Source organism: Lycium barbarum, chromosome 10, assembly GCF_019175385.1.
Source record: "Lycium barbarum isolate Lr01 chromosome 10, ASM1917538v2, whole genome shotgun sequence".
Lineage (NCBI taxonomy): Eukaryota > Viridiplantae > Streptophyta > Magnoliopsida > Solanales > Solanaceae > Lycium > Lycium barbarum.
The window spans coordinates 113,484,404-113,502,924 of NC_083346.1; the positions used below are offsets into that span (position 1 = coordinate 113,484,404).

General features: G+C 35.5%; 2 protein-coding genes across 3 annotated transcripts; both read left to right on the forward strand.

Annotated features, from left to right (window-relative positions):
- Window positions 1–255: 255 nt before the first annotated feature.
- Window positions 256–3,187, forward strand: LOC132613598 (glucan endo-1,3-beta-glucosidase 8-like). The gene is made up of 3 exons (XM_060327687.1): window positions 256–581; window positions 799–1,501; window positions 2,822–3,187. The coding sequence occupies exons 1-3, from the start codon at window positions 256–258 to the stop codon at window positions 3,185–3,187; spliced, it is 1,395 nt and encodes a 464-aa protein (XP_060183670.1).
- An 11,504-nt stretch (window positions 3,188–14,691) lies between these two features.
- Window positions 14,692–18,261, forward strand: LOC132615173 (glucan endo-1,3-beta-glucosidase 8-like). Of its 2 annotated transcripts, none has more exons than XM_060329746.1 (4): window positions 14,692–15,064; window positions 15,656–16,050; window positions 16,441–17,143; window positions 17,758–18,261. In XM_060329746.1, exons 2-4 carry the CDS (start codon window positions 15,728–15,730, stop codon window positions 18,118–18,120), a joined length of 1,389 nt encoding a protein of 462 aa, XP_060185729.1. In that variant the 5' UTR covers window positions 14,692–15,064; window positions 15,656–15,727; the 3' UTR covers window positions 18,121–18,261. The 2 variants fall into 2 exon arrangements, with proteins under 2 accessions (XP_060185729.1, XP_060185730.1); XM_060329747.1 differs by having other exon boundaries at window positions 14,692–14,887.
- Window positions 18,262–18,521: the final 260 nt, after the last annotated feature.

Genomic DNA, 18,521 nt, shown 5'->3' on the forward strand with positions numbered 1-18,521 from the left:
TGCCTCATTGACCATCAATGATCTATACATATTGTCTTGGAAGAATTTGGGATCTTCAAATATAATTTGGAAGATCCTACGGAATTTCTTTTTGAGCAATACATGTATCATCAAGGGTTATACGATTCCGAACACTAAGGTTAATGTAAATTTCTTCGTATAGTTGCTAAATCGCGGTGAAAAGGAGAAATTCTGATGCAACGAGTGACTCAAAAACTGCCTTGAAGTGGAATTCCTCTAGAAAAAAGGGGCAAAATGAGGCTTAAAATAGTCATGGTGTGTTTCATATATTTGTTCATGGCAACAAAAGTGAATAGCTATGTGGGCATAACATGGGGCAGGCTACAATCACAGGAATTGGTTCCATCAGTGGTTGTTGACTTGCTTTTGCAAAACAAGATTCCAGCATTGAGATTAATGACTTCAGGTTATGATATCATTGAAGTTTTTTCAGCCACAAATATTAGTATCAGTATTACTTTGGGAAATCAGTTCGTGTGGCAAGCACATAGGAAAGACCTTGCATATGTATGGGTAAACGATCGAATCAAGGATCCAATCAACAAAGGTGTAAAAATAGTGTACGTCATCATCTTTTTTTCTATTTTTACCTGTTACTAAAAACCCAAAATCCCAACAGAATTTGTCGAAATTGACTTTTCAGGAACGTTTCCCTCGGAAATCCCAGCATTTCCACGGAAATATCCATTGAAAATTCATGTTTCATATTATTGAGGTCTCTTTTAATTATACTTAGTGATTTTATTTCCACAATATATGGCCATTTCATTTTTTCAGGGAAGTAACCGTTGGGTCTGAACCATTTTCGAATACGTTCTTGAAAGAAGCAAAGAGTGATAATATGGCGAGCGTGTTAAGGCTCATGCGAGAAACTCTTGATGAGGTGGGTTTAGGGTATGTCAAAACGACGACTGGCCATGGCATAGATGTGCTAAAGGTCACGAAATTTCCGTCTGAGGCTGACTTTCGCGACGACATAAAAGGACCAATGCTTGATTCACTAGATCAGTTCAATAAAACCGGAACCCCCTTTGTTCTCTACATGTTCCCGATCCATTTCGTTAAAGAGGTACTGAATTACACTATGGAATTTGCATTCTTGGATAATAAGAGCGGGTTCAAAATACAAGATGGTAATTTTACATACACGAATGCTGTGGAGTTAATGATCGATTCCCTTGCATGGGCATTGAAGAAAGCAGGATATCCCAATATAAAAATTGTGATTGGTCAAATTGGATGGCCTACAGATGGATATCCACACGCCAATGTTAAAAATGCAGAGAGATTTCACAAGGGGTTTTTGAAATTTTTAGCATCAAACAAAGGAACACCACTTAGGCCAGGGCCTATAGACGCATTTCTCCATAGCTTGTCTGATGAAAATCAGTTTCGTACGATGTTTGGTGCATTTCAAAGGCATTGGGGCATTTACGAGTCAGACGGGAATCCCAAGTACAAGATTGATTTCTCATTACAGGTACCGGTTTGGGCTAAATTAGGGTAGAAATAGCACCTATCAGCCATTTTTCGGCCCCTTAATTGAAAAATACTCACTGTCAGAGTTTCAAAGTTTACAAGTGATACTCCATGATAATGTTAGGAGTTTCACGTGGAAATTCGAAGCTTCATGACAGGGATTGTTTATCATTACAGGGTCTAAAAAGCGGTTATTTCTGAATTTTACTCAATTCTGGAAGGGGTCAAAACAGGCTAAATCAAATCTGGAAGGGGTCAAAACAGGCTAAATCAATAGATGGTCATTATCTAACGCTACCCAAAAGCTAGTTGAGTTGAGATGGGCTGGATCAAGAAGACTAGGCAAAGAGTTATAACCCAACCCGACTAACTCTTACCACCTTTTTTTTTCTTATATTTTTTTTAATTACCAAACAAAACTAACTGTTTTTCTTCATTAAGGTATAACCTATTGAACAAAATATATATATTTTTAGAATATTTTGACAAGATTTCTCATAGGTCAATTTGATTTACATATTTAGCCCAAATCACCCCAACTTTTAAGTGGACTGGATTTTGAGGGGTCAAGTTAATCATAACATTTCGCGGATTGCCCTTCATATAGACTAGTCCTTAATTTTTGCCCCTCAAATCGGTGGTCTTTAATTTTGCCCCTACTTCTTATTTTAATGAAAATTTGTGGGCCAAAGTACCCTTATTCATGCGTCTACGAAACCAGAGATTCGGGTTCGAACCCTAGCAGAGTAAAAAAATAATAATCGCAAGGTAGGATTTTCATAGACATTATACCTATTCTGGGTAAAGTTATGCCATAAGACATAATTTCTGTTGTGTCCTACAAAACTATGCTGGACAATGGGTAAAGTTATGCCATAAGGCATAACTTCTCTATAGAAACTATGCCTTAAGGCATAGTTCTATAGGATAACTTAATTTCTACAGAACTATGCCTTAAGACATAACTTTACCCTGAATTGTCATAGTTTGCTATGAAACATTGCCTTGCGAGTTTTTTTATTTATTTTTTATTTTTAACTCTGTTGGGATACTACAGAAGTTATAAGGCATAACTTTACTCTCGCAAAGGCATAATTTGCTATGAAATCTTAGCTTGCGATTTTTTTTAATCTGCTGGGTTCAAACCCAGAATGTCAGGGTAGTTTCGGTCACCTTTTTAGCCGAAGGGTAAAAGTTAAAGACCAAATATTTGAGGGACAAAAATTAAAGACCACCCTAAAATAAGAGCATTCTCGCGAATTGCCCGAAGTTAATTTATGCGGGTTACATCATGTGCTAATTTTATCACCCCTAATTACAGGACCGCGATGAGTATCCTACACAGGCTAAGGGCATTGTAAAAATGCCAAACCGATGGTGCAAGTTCAATGGGGACAGATCAAACATGAATTTGGTGAATAAGAATTATGATCTTGCATGCAATGAAGCAGATTGTACAAGACTGGAAAAAGGAGCTTCTTGTGATGGACTAAGTTTTGAATCCAAGATTTCATATGCTTTTAATGCATATTTCCAAAAGTACAAACAAAAAGTAGAAACTTGTGATTTTGATGGTTTAGGTGAAATTGTTGCAACAAATCCCACTGTGAAAGATTGTGAGTTTCCCATTGAGATATTGGCATTCCAAGATCAAGTAGAACTAAATGGTATGGTTTTAAGAATTTGAAGAACAAATAGAAACGGAACCGTACATTTCATTTGAATTTTAAGTAATATATACCTTCAGTATCATCAAGTACTTTTACCCGTTATAGCAGGTAGTATATTATCTTTTCGAGGTTTCAAATCCTATATTTCAAATCTTACATAAAGATATCCTTTGAATGACTTGGTGATGTAAAAATTGGTTATACCGAAAATATATAGAACTTAAACTCCATTTGAGTTTAGGTCAAAGTTTCCCTCTACCACAAAGTAAAGGCATTGTATTTTTTTCATTTAATGAGTGTGAAGAGCATGGTTGTTGATCAAAGTGTTTTTCCCATTAATAAAAGGTTGTTTTTGGCTTCAGTATTATGCCTTTGTCTTTGAAGACCATCAAATGACATTGCAGCCAAACATCTTGATGGAAGTGTGTGCTTAATGAGTTAATTACTTGGATAGTTGTTTAAATTATAAAAATTATTCAGTAAACTCATCTTTTATTTTTTATTTTAAATAATAGAATCACTTATGTATTACTTATTTATGTTGGGTGTATGTGAACGAAATTTTACACTAGTAGCTGGAAAAAAAAGTAAGTTACTTATAAGGTGTAGCATGCTTTTAACGATGTGATGTCTTTGTAAAAATCGTGGGGTTTGGCCAAAAGCAAACAATATTACCATGTAAGAATATCTTTGAGTTGTTTTGGCGCAACAACTGGCATCAGTGACGTGGTTTAGCGAGACGAGTATGGAGATGGCATAATGATGATGTAAGACCCGGCTTAGTGCCTTCACTTGTCTACTAACCAGTTTGCTGCCTTTACCCGTAGCTTCAGAGACCTATACATAAAGAAGAAGTTAGTAGGCTTTGGTGGCCATAAACACTCGATTGATGTGGGTTGAACACAGTTAATCTCCAAATTAGTCCATAAATGGTGATGGGAAAAAGGCAGATTCAGAATTTAAATTTTATGGATTCAATCTTAATAATCATAGCATTGAACACATCATATCTACTATTTATTACAATTTTAATAATTGTTTACACATAAATTTATGTTCCGTGTTGTAAACTATGGGTTCAAGTGAACCCCTACCTATAATACTAGATACGCCTGTGGTGATGGGTCATGTGGACTTAATTCAAGGAGGAGATTGTTGAGTGTGTGTGAACAAAGTTCCATGTCTTGCTTTTTTTTTTTTTTTACTAGCGGGTGTTCGAATCTAGAACTTCGGGGTATTTTCGGTCACCTTTTTAAGAGAAGGGAAAAAATTAAAGACCAGCAATTTGAGGGACAAAAATTAAAGACCACCCCAAAAAAAGGACAATCCGCGCAAAAAATGAAATGGAGTTAGTTAATAAATCGATTGGGCTAAAGTTGGTTCAAAAGTATTTGGGCTGAAATGAGCTTTAAAATTGGTTGGACCCGCGCAACTTGACCAACTTTTTTAACTGATTCCTTTCTGCTAAAACTAGAGATAGTTTCGATCCACTATGGTTACAGTATACATACATCAATAGATAGCAAATGTTGAATTATGAAAATTCATAGCGCATTCCGAAAAATAACTCAGAAAGTAAAAGTGTAAAATATGGCACAACAAATTATCATCCATAAAGTAAAATTTACTATCTCAGATTAAAAAATATTGATTCCAATACCATCAAAATTATCTTGTTAGTCTCCATAGTAAAGTTAAAAAATTCATCTATACTAACTCTTCTTCTCATAGGAAAAGCAATTACATTCAAAATGGCATTCTCACTCGTCACCAGACATGCTCTTAAAGAATTAAAACTGAAGTAGAATTGGTCTAAAATGAAGATCATTTAAAAAATGAGTTATATTGGGCGGACTAAAAATCAGTCCAATAAAATTATTTTGTGCCCAACCTATAACATTTTGAGCAGTTTGGGCATGCCATTAATTTTTGGGTCATATTTGATACTCTTATATCACACGATGTTAAGTGTTTCTTTTAGGTCTTTTAAAACCCAACAATTATTTCATAAACACATTCATGCCGGAAAAAACAGTTTCTCTCACTATATATATGTCGTGTCATTGAAATGCCTAATTGGACAATAATTTTTCAAAACAGGTTATCAGTATATTTATATACTTTACCCCATTGCACTAGACAAAAAATCACCTTTAATTAACCTCAAGTACAATCAAAGTTGCATAGATTAAACAGGAAAGGAGGAGTTCACCTTACAAGGGTCCTCTTTTTTCGATGGTGAATTCCAAGTAGTTATATAAGAACTAAGCCATCTTCCATGTATCAATACGGTAAAAAGAAAGTTACACGTGATAGAGGAAAACTGTCGCTAAACTCTAAACATCAGTGTGAAAACAGGGTAGTAGAATATTGTCGGAACAATCAATAATAAATATGATTGACAAATGTGTTAGAGTTTTCCATGAATTTCCTACCTTATTTGGACTCTACCGGGTGTTATGTGTCATCCATCGAATGGTGAGGCCTGTAAGGTAGATGACACATAACACCCGCTAGAATCCAAATAAGGTAGGAATCCAAATAACACCCGGTAGGTGACACATAACACCCGGAACTATTAGATGCATACAACCTCTTTAACCTTGGTATTAGAGGTAAGTAATGCATCACCTTAACAACAACTCTCATCCCACTGCGAGTATCCTTAAACCGATCACTATCACAGAACTTACAAGATTCTAGACCGACGTCATCCTTATAGTATAACATGCAACCATTTCATAATAATCAATTCTCACCGACAAGAGTCCCAACTTAGACACCAATCTCCTTTCCTTATAGAAATTATCGGGTATCTCCAGAGTCGGGTCAACTAATTCATGCATGAGGTCAATCACAGAATCCATTACCCCTTGGAGAACATTGTAATCTGCTTTGATACTCAATAATCTAACAGCGATAGACAATTGAGAGTGGGGACTCCAATCATGTAAGGGCCGACTAGCTTGATTTAACTTTTGATAAAAACGTCTGGCCTCTTCATCGGGAGGTTTCTCAACATGGCCACCAGATTCAACATCCGAATGCATGCCATAAGCATCCTAAACCATGTCGTGTATTATAGAATTTTGGACATTAGGTTCTACCCCACTACTACTTTCACCAATGACAAACTTCTGAAATCTTTCAAAACCGCTATATGTTTCTCCATGACTAGTCCACACTGGATAATTACTTTTAAAACCTTTATCAAATAGATGTAGCCTAACAATCTCTGGGGTCTCGTAATTCATACATTCACATTTAACATAGACACCAGCTACAAATTCATTCCTCAACCCAAATCGACCAGGATTGGTTCTATCGTACATCCAACTACGAAATTTCATCTACACAAATAGCACAAGAATTGAAATTGTTAAACCCTATGTTGAATAGAAAAGTTCTACACTTACAACTAAAGTTATTTTAACTTAATTAGTAGGAGCTTAAACACTGAAAACTATTATAATTCTCAATATACCTACAATTAGTAGCAATAGCATTGTCTTTTATTTCATGTGCATCAACATGCTAACATTGCTAACTAATAGAAATGAACATTATTGTAAATTCTCAATATACCTCAATTCTCAATTTTCCATTCCCCTAATTCTCAATATACCTCCCCAATTCTAAATATATAGTTCAACAATTTCAATTTCAATACTTTCATTCAATATTTCAATTCAATTTCAATACTACAACAACACATTCAATTTCAATTCAAAACCCTAAAAAAAAGTTAACATCCTATAAACCCTAACACAAATATTAAACACTAAATAAAGTTAACAAATCTACTAAATATAAAAGGCAATGCAACTAATAACATGAGATTGAAGAAACATTCTTGAGAACTAGTTCAGTTTTTGGAGCAAATATTTATGAGATTGAAAAAAAAAATTGCATAGAACTGTGGCCAGAGGGACTGCCGACCTCGGCATCTGTGGTCATGCCTTGACCGACTATGGCGGTGGGGTAGGGTCGCTGGGAAGAATGGACGAGAGTGGAAGGAGAGTAAAGAGAGAGGCTAAGAGAGAGAAAGAAGAAGAAGAAGAAGAGAATGGGGAAACAACATCGCGATCTTGTCTAAAAGTGTTTAATTTTTTCGACAACGCGAGGTAGAAATATGATTTTTTTTATTTTTTATTAGTTATTTTATATTTATATAATTTTATTTTGTATAAAATAAATTTTCTCCATTTATTATTTGTAAAAAAATAATTTCGACCTCACACTATATTTTCCTGTTAAAAAATTGACCTCGTGAGGTCGAAATCCTATAAAAAAAAGATTTAAATTTTGGAAATTTCGACCTCATGAGGTTGATTTTTTTCCGACCCAAAGTGAGGTCAAATCTCCAGGTCGAAAATTGTTGTTTTTTTAGTAGTGATAGTTCAGGGAGATTTCTATATATTCTCTCTCTCTCTCTCTCTCTCTCTCTCTCTCTCTCTCTCTCTCTCTCTCTCTCTCTCTCTCTCTCTCTCTCTCTCTCTCTCTCTCTCTCTCTATCTATCTATCTATATATATATATATATATATATATATATATATATATATTAACCAAAAATCATCACCATCATAGTGATGGGGGGGTTTGGCAGACCACTACCATGTCCATTGATTCCAAAATATAGATACATTGGAGGGGGGCATGGCACCTTACCTCCATACATAAGATTACATTCAATACTATACAAAAGATATACTAATGCATTGAAACTTAAGGCAATTAATGCATAACATCTAAGTCACCTCAAGGTGGTTCAAAGCACTAACCTGAATTCTTTTTAACTCTTCTCCTAAAGGATGGGAGGTCAAGCTTATTCATTCTGAGTGGTCCTCTAGCCTCCGTCGGCAGGTCACCTTCGTTCAAAAAAATTCTAGGGACTTGAATTTGTGTTTCTTATTTAGCTAGTGCATCTGCCACCTCATTTCCTTCTCTAAAGCAATGCTTTATCGAGATGTTTCTGTGTGCCATCTTTGCCTTAGTGTTTTCTATAATGTCCAGTAATATCCAGGGAGGTTTAAGGGAACCCTCTATCATTTGTACCACCATCTTGGAGTCCATTTCTACTTCAAGGGCTTCGAAAGGATGATTGACACACCAAGAAATTCCAACTAGAGCTGCATATGCTTCACTATAATTGTTAGTGCAGAATTGGGTTAGGTATGCAAAGGCCATGACCATATTCCCAACTCTATTCCTAACAATACCACCGGCTCCTGCTTTGTTATACTTTTCATGTAACTTAATCAGTGTTGAGCTTCCAAGTGTTGCCTGTAGGTTTGATCCATCTGATCACCTTGCTTGTTATCACTGCTTTGAAATTTTCTGCTTGTAAACAAACTTTGCTCCAGTTCCAGGAGTAATCTATGGATTTGAATTTCTTTTTTATTGTCACCTTGATATGAAATACAGATTGAAAGCATATATTAGAAGCAGTAATATTTTTTTGTTCAAATTTCTTAATGCACCTTGCTCTCTAAATTTCCCAGCATACTATCACTGGGGTGATAAGTAGGAGGAATTTTTGAACAATATTTCTTGGCTTTTGTCTCCACCACTGCCAAAGAATTGTTTGAACAATGGCACTAGTAATGCTGATCCCCAGAGGTCTGGTAATGATTCTCCATGTTTGTTTTGCAAGCTCACTTTGTGCAAAAACATGATTCCCAGTTTCTATGCATGCAGTCATGCAACAACAACAACTAGCACTTTTGTCAATGTTAAATTTTGAAAGATTAGCATCTAGAGGAAGTTTTTTCTTTAAAATCTTCCACATGAAAAAGGAAACCTTGAAAGGAATTTATTTTATCCAGATGAAATTATAGATATGAGGGGCAACTTCTTTCTTTCTAAAGGATTCGAATGTACTGGAACATGTAAAAAGGCCATTGCTATTCAAATTCCAAATAGCCTGATCCTTTTCATTTTCTTTACCAATAGGAATACTTTTGATCAGATTCAGAGTGTCCATTGATAAGGAAAAAGGATTATCATCAAGCTCCCATTGTTGATTCAATAAGAAATAGTTAACTTTAATATTACTAGGCTTGGCAGTAGGATTTATCAGCTGATAAAGAGACCCATGTTGAGTCCAGTTATCCCACCAAAACAGACTATTTCCAGAATTAATTTTCCAATTGATGTTGGCTTCAATATTATCTCTGATATGAAGTAAGTCTTTCCAGGAAGCTGAATCCTTTGGAGTAATGATCTTAGAGTTGAGGTTGTTTCTTTGGAAATACTTTGATTTAAATAATTGTGCCCACAAAGAAGGTTCTGTTCTCAATCTCCACCATCTTTTAGCAGCAAAAGTATGACAGATATCAAGTAGACTCCTGAAACCCAAGCCCCCTTTTTTGGTAGGATAACTCATGTTATCCCAAGAGGACCAATGATAGTTGTTTTTTCCATCTTTCTCTCCCCAGAAGAAGTTAGCAAATTGCATTTCAATCTCATACAGGGATGCAACAAATGGCATTAAAGCAACAAATATATGAAGTGCTTGAGATTGAAGAACATGCTTAATAATGGTAGCCTTACCTCCTGGAGATAAGAATCTTCCTTGCCAACCTGCAATCTTGTTTAGTATCTTTTTGGAAATGTCAAAAAAATAAGAGATTCTCTTCCTACCACAGTATATAGGACAACCTAAATATGTGAAAGGGAAGGAAGACTGTTTGTAACCAGTCCACCTTCTTATCCTCCTGTTATAAAACCTGTCAGTCTTACTATGGGTGAGAAAGAAAGTTTTATCTTTATTAATCTCCTGTCTAGAAGCCTTTTGATATAACCTTAGCAGATTCATTATGAGCTTAATAGAAAACTTATCAGCAGAAGTGAAAAGCACAAGGTCATCAGCATAACTAAGGTGGTTAATTTGGGGCCTTTTTTTATGCATAGAGAAATTAATGAACCTATCATTCTGATTAAGATGATTCAAAGCTCTTGAGAGAGTTTCAGCAGCAATATTAAAAAGAGCAAGAGATAGTGGGTCTCCCTGTTTTAAACCTCTTGAAGATTTAAAGAAACCATATCTAACACCATTAATAATAACAGAATACCAGTTGTTAGAGATTAACCTATAAACTAATTTGATAAAAAAACTCATCAAATCCCATCTTTCTAAGAACAGAAATTAGGAAATTCCAAGACAATTTATCATAAGCTTTAACATATCTAATTTAAAAACAACATTGCAACTTTCAAGGTCGGGTCTAATACCATGAATGATCTCTTGTGTTAAAAGAATATTCTCGGTGATTGGCCTACCTTTAACGAAACCAGATTGATTCTCAGAAATGATCTTAGGCAAAATATTGTTAATCCTTAAAGCAAGAATTTTAGACAGTATTTTAGTTAAAAAGTTACTAAGACTGATAGGTCTAAGCTTAGAAAAACAATCTGGTGAAGTAACCTTAGGAATCAGTGTCAAACAAAAATGAGTATAGTACTTTGTAAGCTCAGAATCATGAAAGAAAGATAGAACAAAGGAAATTACTTCTGTTTTGATGATGTCCCAGCAGTGTTGAAAAAAAAGACCATTAAATCCATCTGGTCCTGCACAACTGTTAGGGTCCATAGAATCTATTGCCATCTTAATCTCTTCTGTTGTGGGATATCTTGCTAATAGGTGGTTGTCCTCAGTACTTATAAGATTGTTGCAACCTCTAATAAAGTCCAATTTCATATCCCTTGTGTTTTCACTGAAGATGTCACTGAAATGATCGATGGCAGCTTTGGAGATATTTGCATTCCCTTCAACCCATTGACCATTCTGATCTTTAATTTTATAGATTTGGGCTCTTCTTCTCCTAGCCTTAATGGTACTGTGAAAGTACTTCGTATTGGAATCCCCTTCTTCTGCCCATTTGATTCTAGCTTTTTGTCTTAAAATAGAATCTTCCATTTTCAACCACTTGATGTATTCAACTTTAGTCTTATTAAGCAGCATTCTATCAGTATCAGAATTAGAATTTAAGTAAGTAGTTTCTGCATATGAAACTTCCTTCTCAAATTTCTTGACATTTTCAAAAACATCCCCAATACTGTTTCTAGACCACTTACTAAGTTCTTTAGCCAAAGTTTTCAGCTTTTGTTGTAATCGCCATATAGGGTTGCCATATACTTCAGTTTCCCAGACTTTTTTTAACCAAATGAAGAAACTCTTTTTGATCAGTCCAAAAATTAAGAAATTGGAAGTATTTAATTAGCTGTTGGTTGTCATCAGAGCAATTGACGAGTAGTAACTTGTGATCAAAACCTATTTTAGATAAGTGCTCCACATTGATGTTTGGGAATTTAGTACTCCATTCTTCCTTGTGTAGCAACCTGTCTAATCTCATATGGATCCTCTCGGTCCCTCCTCTCCCATTGCACCATGTGTGGATATTACCTACAAAACCAACATCTGTCATACCACAATCATCCATACAGTTTATAAAATCAAACATGTTTTAATCTAAAAGGAACACCTTTTTTCTTTTCTTCGACTTCCATTATAGAGTTAAACTCCCCTCCGATGGCCCATGGGCCATCAATGATGGAATTCAAATCTCTTAACTTCCGCCGAAGATACTTCCTTTTGTTTGCTTTAGATCTGGCATAGACAGTTGTTATCCAGAAATTATCAGTGCTTCCCTGCAAGTGAACCTGCAGAGTGACTTGTTGTCTGGTTTTGGAAACTGCTGAACAAACATAATTAGAATTCCAGAAAAATCCAAATTTTACTATGAGAGTTGGAGATGGCATGATCAAAACCCATCCTTCTTCTAAACTTCTCTATTTTGTTACTAGTATGAAAAGGTTCTCGTAAAGTTATAAAATCAATTTTATGAAGTCTGACAACCTTAGTGAGTCTGTCCAGAGCACCCCTGGAGGTTATCCCTCTAATGTTCCATATTATGTATTTAATCATAATGGAATTTTAGGGGATAAGACAACCTTCTCAGATTGTTCTGGCTTTTCTAGGAAATTATTTTTGTTTCCCTTTTTGTTCTTTCTACCTTTCTTGTTTTTGTTACCTCTTGGTGACAAACCTTGTTGTAAAATAGCTTCTTCTTTTTCTTGTGTGATAGGGTCCTTGATTTCTTTTGGAGTTAGAGCAAAAACATCAAATAGACTATTAAGGATTTGTGCTTCTTCCTCTTCAGAGACATCTAGGAAGCTATCAGGAACCACCTCGTCTGAGGATATTTCTGCTATTTGTTCTTCACTAGTATCATAACAATACTCCTGATAAGAGTTATTTCCTAAGTCAGGACCGTGTTTATTTTTCGGAGGAATGTACTCAATGCTTCCCAGATCAATCTCTATTCTACCTCCTTTTAATTGTAAACACGCAGTATCAGGTGTAGTAGGGGACATATGATCTTTTTGAATTCTTTTAGAACTGCTGCCTTGGCTATCAACTGTTTTTTTCTCTTCTAGACCTTGATTGACTTCCATACTGTTCTGGTGTTGCTTTTTTGTCATCTTATTTCCATCTAAGGCCTTGTTTGATTCTTCAACGTGTTCTTGGGCATTACCTGCTCTTGGCTTTTGTTTTACCCACGACATGTTCTTGAGCAATCTGGCTGCAGTAACCTTCTTTTTCCTCTTTTTTTTTTTGGCCTTTGGCTCCTACTCCTTTGATTTCGTGTTCTTTGTTTTCTTTTTCAGGTTGTTGCATCCCATGGAGATGATTTCCTTGCTTGCCAATTCCAGGTGCTTGCCAATTAACAGGTTGCTCTCCTGCCACTTCTTTCTCTTTTTCTCGAGTCTTTGTTCCTTTAATCCGTTGCCCCTCGGTCTGAAAATTAGCTTCCTGCTCCATCTGATTTGTTCTCTGTTTCCCATGCTTGATTTGTTTAGTAGCATTGGATTGCTTGACATTTTCATGGTCCTCTTTTAGAGCATTGCTAATCTTGTCAATTTTGTTCTGAGTAACCATTTTCCCAGTCGCTCTTGTGTGATCTTTTCCATTTTGAGTATTGTTAGTCTTTAAGACCTTCTTATTCCTCCTCCTGGTAACTTCTATAAAACCATCTTCATCCTGATCAGTTCTAGCCACATTTGAAGTATTTGGTGCATTTTCACCTTTGATGCTGTCTTGTACATCATTGTTCTGCTGAATCTGTTCTGTGTTTGTTCTTTGTAGTTGTGTTTCTCCTTTTTTCGGCTGATTCTGCCTGGTCTGTCCTTCCGCTGCTACCATTTGATTCCTTTCCTTTTTCTTTTCGACCCTTCTACATTGGATTATTGAATGACCCAGCATCCTACAATGAGTACAGAATTTGGGGGCATTCTTATATTCAAGCTTCTGATAGAATCCTTTACGAGGGCAGTTCTCATTTTCAGTTCCAATGAAGATATATTGATTTGAGTCTTAGTGAGATTCACCTCGACTCTCACTTTCTCCATACTTGGCCTGGTTCTATTCTCAGTGGTAGGATCCATGATAAGAGAGGTTCCTATCGGGGCTACTATTTGTTTTACATAATTCCAAGTATGTAAATGAAAAGGCAAACCCGGTAATAGAACCCAAACTGGAACTACCGCAGAATCCTCATCAGGTTTGAACTCCGGCGTCCACTTTTCTAACCACATAACTTGTTCATCAATTTCAATAGAACGTCTATACCAAACTGTCTTGAAATCATCCTCATTGGAGAAATCGACAAAGATAGTATGATAATCATAAACACCAATTGTAACTTTACCTCTAACAGTGATTATCTCTGCGAACCTTGCTCATAGCTTTTCTATTTGAGGTCTGGCTCGAATAAATTTCCCAACCAGTGTGAATTTGCATCTTCGGACATAACCCCATAATATTCATCGTTGTTGAATAGCACAACTAGTACTCCATTATGAGTGGTGTATTTGGCAGTAACATCTAGGTTCCCTAATTGAATTTGTTTCAAGATAGGAACTTTAGGGTTTTGAATTGCCTTAGCATAAGTGGAATTAGAAGGAATTTGAGCTGTAGATGTAATCGGAGTAGTGTTATTAGCAGCAATTTCGTTGCCAGGCGCCGATTCCGGCATCTCCGCCTCCCAAGGGGACGGAGAGTGGGGTTCAGTCGCTTAGATTTGGGGCAAGGTTACAGTTGTCGGTGGTAGAGAGCACCTAATGTAGAAGCTTACAAAAGCAGGCCTAACTGCTTCAAGAACACTGAATCTTAGATAATAAGGTAAGTATAAATTGGTTGGATTATTTAAAAATCAACCAACATTTCTTCAAATTTCAGGGTCAAATGATCCTTTCAACTTTGACTCAAATATTGTCCAAGCTATTTCTTTCACAAAAATATTTTTCAAATATCCTTGGGTCCTCTCTCTCTCTCTATATATATAAGTATTTATGAATAGGTGACTTTGGTAGCCATCTTTGATGGTTAATTAACTTCATCAACTTATGACCTTAGATGAATGCCCATAATAAGCGGAAATAGGGAGCCACCTTTGACGTTATTTGTTTTTTACTTCTTTTTTCTATGAAAAAACTGATCCTTAAAATGAAAAGACTTGACATTTCTACCTTTTCATTTGGTAAACCGTACTTAACCTTAATTTCCATCCAGGTAGAAGAAACCTCCTTTTTGGATCTTCAAACTTAATTTGGAGAGCCCATAGAATTTCATTTTGTGTACCATAAATGGCAGAGTTATACCATCCGAAGGAATTCAATTGAATCTTTCATTGGTAAATTATACCGTGAAAATGAGGTAAAATTAAAACTACATATATACAAATTGTTAAATTTCCTTGAAAACAAACACTTTTACCGCAACAGCAAAGGTGGCTCAAAAATTGTTTTGGTATCACAAAAGGCAGAGGTTCATGATCCAGAGGAAATCTTACTAATTTTTTTGCTAGAAAATCACATTATATTCCACAAAAAGGTAAAAATAAGATTATATATATATATATATATATATATATATATATATATATATATATATATATATATATATATATTGTTGATTCTCCTTGAAAGAATAACTTTTAGCCAATGGTAGAGTGTTAGGGTTTTTGCCGTGATTTTCTTACCATATTGGAGTTTACTTTTCTCTCGATTAAAAGTCAAAGTATTACCGTAATTGCTTTTACTTTTCCTACAAGAAAAATAAAATTATCTTCCATATTTGGCTATTCCTTATCTTGGAGGAAAAGTTTTGAACATATATAAATTGAAGACCACTTTCCCACAACACACAACACATAATACAATAGCGTCTACAATGTAGTCTTCAAAAGAGTTATGTTTAGGGGGGAGATTATCTCGCAATAGCTTTTTATGCTTTATATTAGCTTTCCCAAATATAAGGTCACTTGACGAAATATAATCATATTATAATAGTTATTTAGGTTTTTTACTTTTTTGGTATCTGGTTTATGTCGTTCAACATTTTGCAATGATTAGCTTCCGCATGAAGCTCTGGATTATTTCGATCCCAACATAGGGCTTACTCAAGAATTGCTTTATGTCGCAGGTCTGGATCCCAACTGTAACATTTTTGGTTTTTTTTGGAATCTCCTTATTAAAATTGTTGACACTACGCAAGATGAGGCTGACCATAGGCATATGTTTCATGGTTTTGTCCATGGCAACTCGTGTAAATAGCTTAGTGGGCATAACATGGGGCAGGCAACAAACTCAACAATTGGTTCCATCAATGGTTGTTGATTTGCTTTTACAAAACAAGATTCCAGCGTTGAGATTAATGACTTCAGGATATGATATCGTTGAAGTTTTCGCAGACACTAACATTAGCATCAGTGTTACTTTGAATAATCAATTCGTGTGGCAAGCAAATAGGAAAGAACTTGCATATGCATGGATAAATGATCGAATAAAGGCTCCAATCAACAAAGGCGTAAAAATAGTGTATGTACTTGTCTCTTTTTTTTTTTTCCCTCCTATTTTTATCTGAATTATATAATTATCTACTAAAAGACGGGAATTTTATACGGACGTTTGGTCGGAAATATGTCGAAATTTAGCCTGTTGGTAACGTTTTCAATGAATTTTTGACTGATTCTATCGAAATCGTCTATTGGAAATTCTCCTTTTTAGTATAAAGATATGAAATTCAAATGGAATTCCTAGGCAATTGCCTTGTCAGAAACGTTTTTGACAGGCTATCTCTTGGAAATTCCATATTTCTAACGGCGTTCTTGTTTCATTGAAAATTTAAGTTTTTAGTAGTATTGGAATCTCTTTAATTATATTTTCTGATTTTATTTCCTTAATATATGTCCCTTTTTATTTCTTCAGGGAACTAGCTGTCGGGTCTGAACCATTTTCGAATACGTTTTACAAAGACAAAAGGTACGATCATGTGGTGGGCGTGTTAAGGCTCATGCGACAAAGTCTTGATGAGATGGGTTTAGGTCATGTCCGAACGACGACTGGCCATGGCATGGACGTGCTAAAGGTCACGAAATTTCCGTCTGAGGCCGACTTTCGCGATAACATAAAAGGACCAATGCTTGATTTGCTATATGAGTTCAATAAAACCGGAACCCCCTTTCTTATCTACATGTTCCCGATCCATTTCGTTAAAGACGTACTGAATTACACCATGGAATTTGCATTCTTGGATAACAAGAGTGGGTTTAAGATACAAGATGATAATGCTACATACACGAACGCGGTGGAGTTTATGATCGATTCCCTTGCATGGGCAATAAAGAAAGCGGGATATCCCAAAATGAAAATTATGGTTGGTCAAATTGGATGGCCTACGGATGGGTATCCACATGCCACTGCTAAAAATGCAGAGAGATTTCACAAGGGGCTATTGAAATTTTTAGCATCAAACAAAGGGACACCACTTAGACCAGGGCCTATACACATGTTTCTCCACAGCTTGACTGATGAGAATTTGTGTAATACGACATTTGGTGCATTCCAAAGGCATTGGGGCATTTACCAGTCAAATGGGAATCCAAAGTACAAGATTGATTTCTCACTACAGGTACAGGTGACATATGGCCGATTTGGGATAAATTAGAGTATAAATAGCACCTATCAGCCATTTTTCGGTCTGATAAATACTCAGTGTCATAAAGTCGCAAATTTTACAAGCGACACTCCAGGATAGTGTCCTGAAATTTCACGTGTGAAATTTGAAACTTCATGACAATAAATATTTTTCACTATGGGGTCAAGTGGTTATTTCCAAATTTTACTTGAATTTGGACGGGGTCAAAACTGGCGAAATCAATAAATGAGTCATTGCCCAACCCTATCCAAAAGTTAGTTGAGTTGTGGTGGGTTGGGTCAAGAAGACTAGACAATGAGTTATAACTCAGCCCGACCAACTCTTACCAACTTTTAGTTTTTATTTCTTTACTTATAGTAACTTTTTTAACTACCAGATAAAACTAACTGTTTTTCTTCTTTAACGTACAACCTATCGAACAAAATATATTTTTATTTAAATATTTAGAAAAAGGTTTTCAAGGATCAATTTGATTTACATATTTAGCCCAAATCAACCTAACTTTTAAATGGACTAAAACTGGGAGGGTCAAGTTAATTTGTGTGGCTTACATTTTTATGTGCTAATTTTATCACCCCTAATTATAGGACCGCGACGATTATCCTACACAAGCTAAGGGCATAGTGAAAATGCCAAGTCGATGGTGCAAGTTCAATGGGGACAAATCAAACATGAATTTGGTGAATAAGAATTATTATCTTGCATGCAAAGAAGCAGATTGTACAGTACTGGAAAAGGGAGCTTCGTGTGGTGGAATAAGTTCTGAGTCCAAGGTTTCATATGCTTTTAATGCATATTTCCAAAAGTACAAACAAGATATAGATCATTGTGATTTTGAAGGTTTGGGTGAAATTGTCTCAACAAATCCCTCTACAAAAAATTGTGAGTTTCCCGTTGAGATATTGGCATTCCAAGATGTACTTTCAAACGGTATGGTTTTGAGAATTTGAAGAACAAATAGAAAAAGAATTGTACATTTCATCAGGTCAATTTTACCTGTTATTGTAGCATGTATTTTCTTTTTGAGGTTTCAAAGTTTACTTGTAAATATATTTTGTATGACCTGATGAATATAAAGACTATTGGTTGAATACATAGACAACCCCTCAAACTTACCTGTTCCATTTTATTTTTATTTAAACACCTAAACTAAGAGTTGTATCTATTAAAAACACCATAACTCAAGCCAAAGTGTGTCCATTAGACACAATACTCTGACATGGCATCAAGCATGTCATCTACCCGACATTGAGCGCATACAACAAAAGCATACCGTAGGATTAGATATGAAGCTTCGCCGGATGAAAAAATTCCTAGTCACTCTCTTTCTCTTATTGTAAACCTAGTTCTT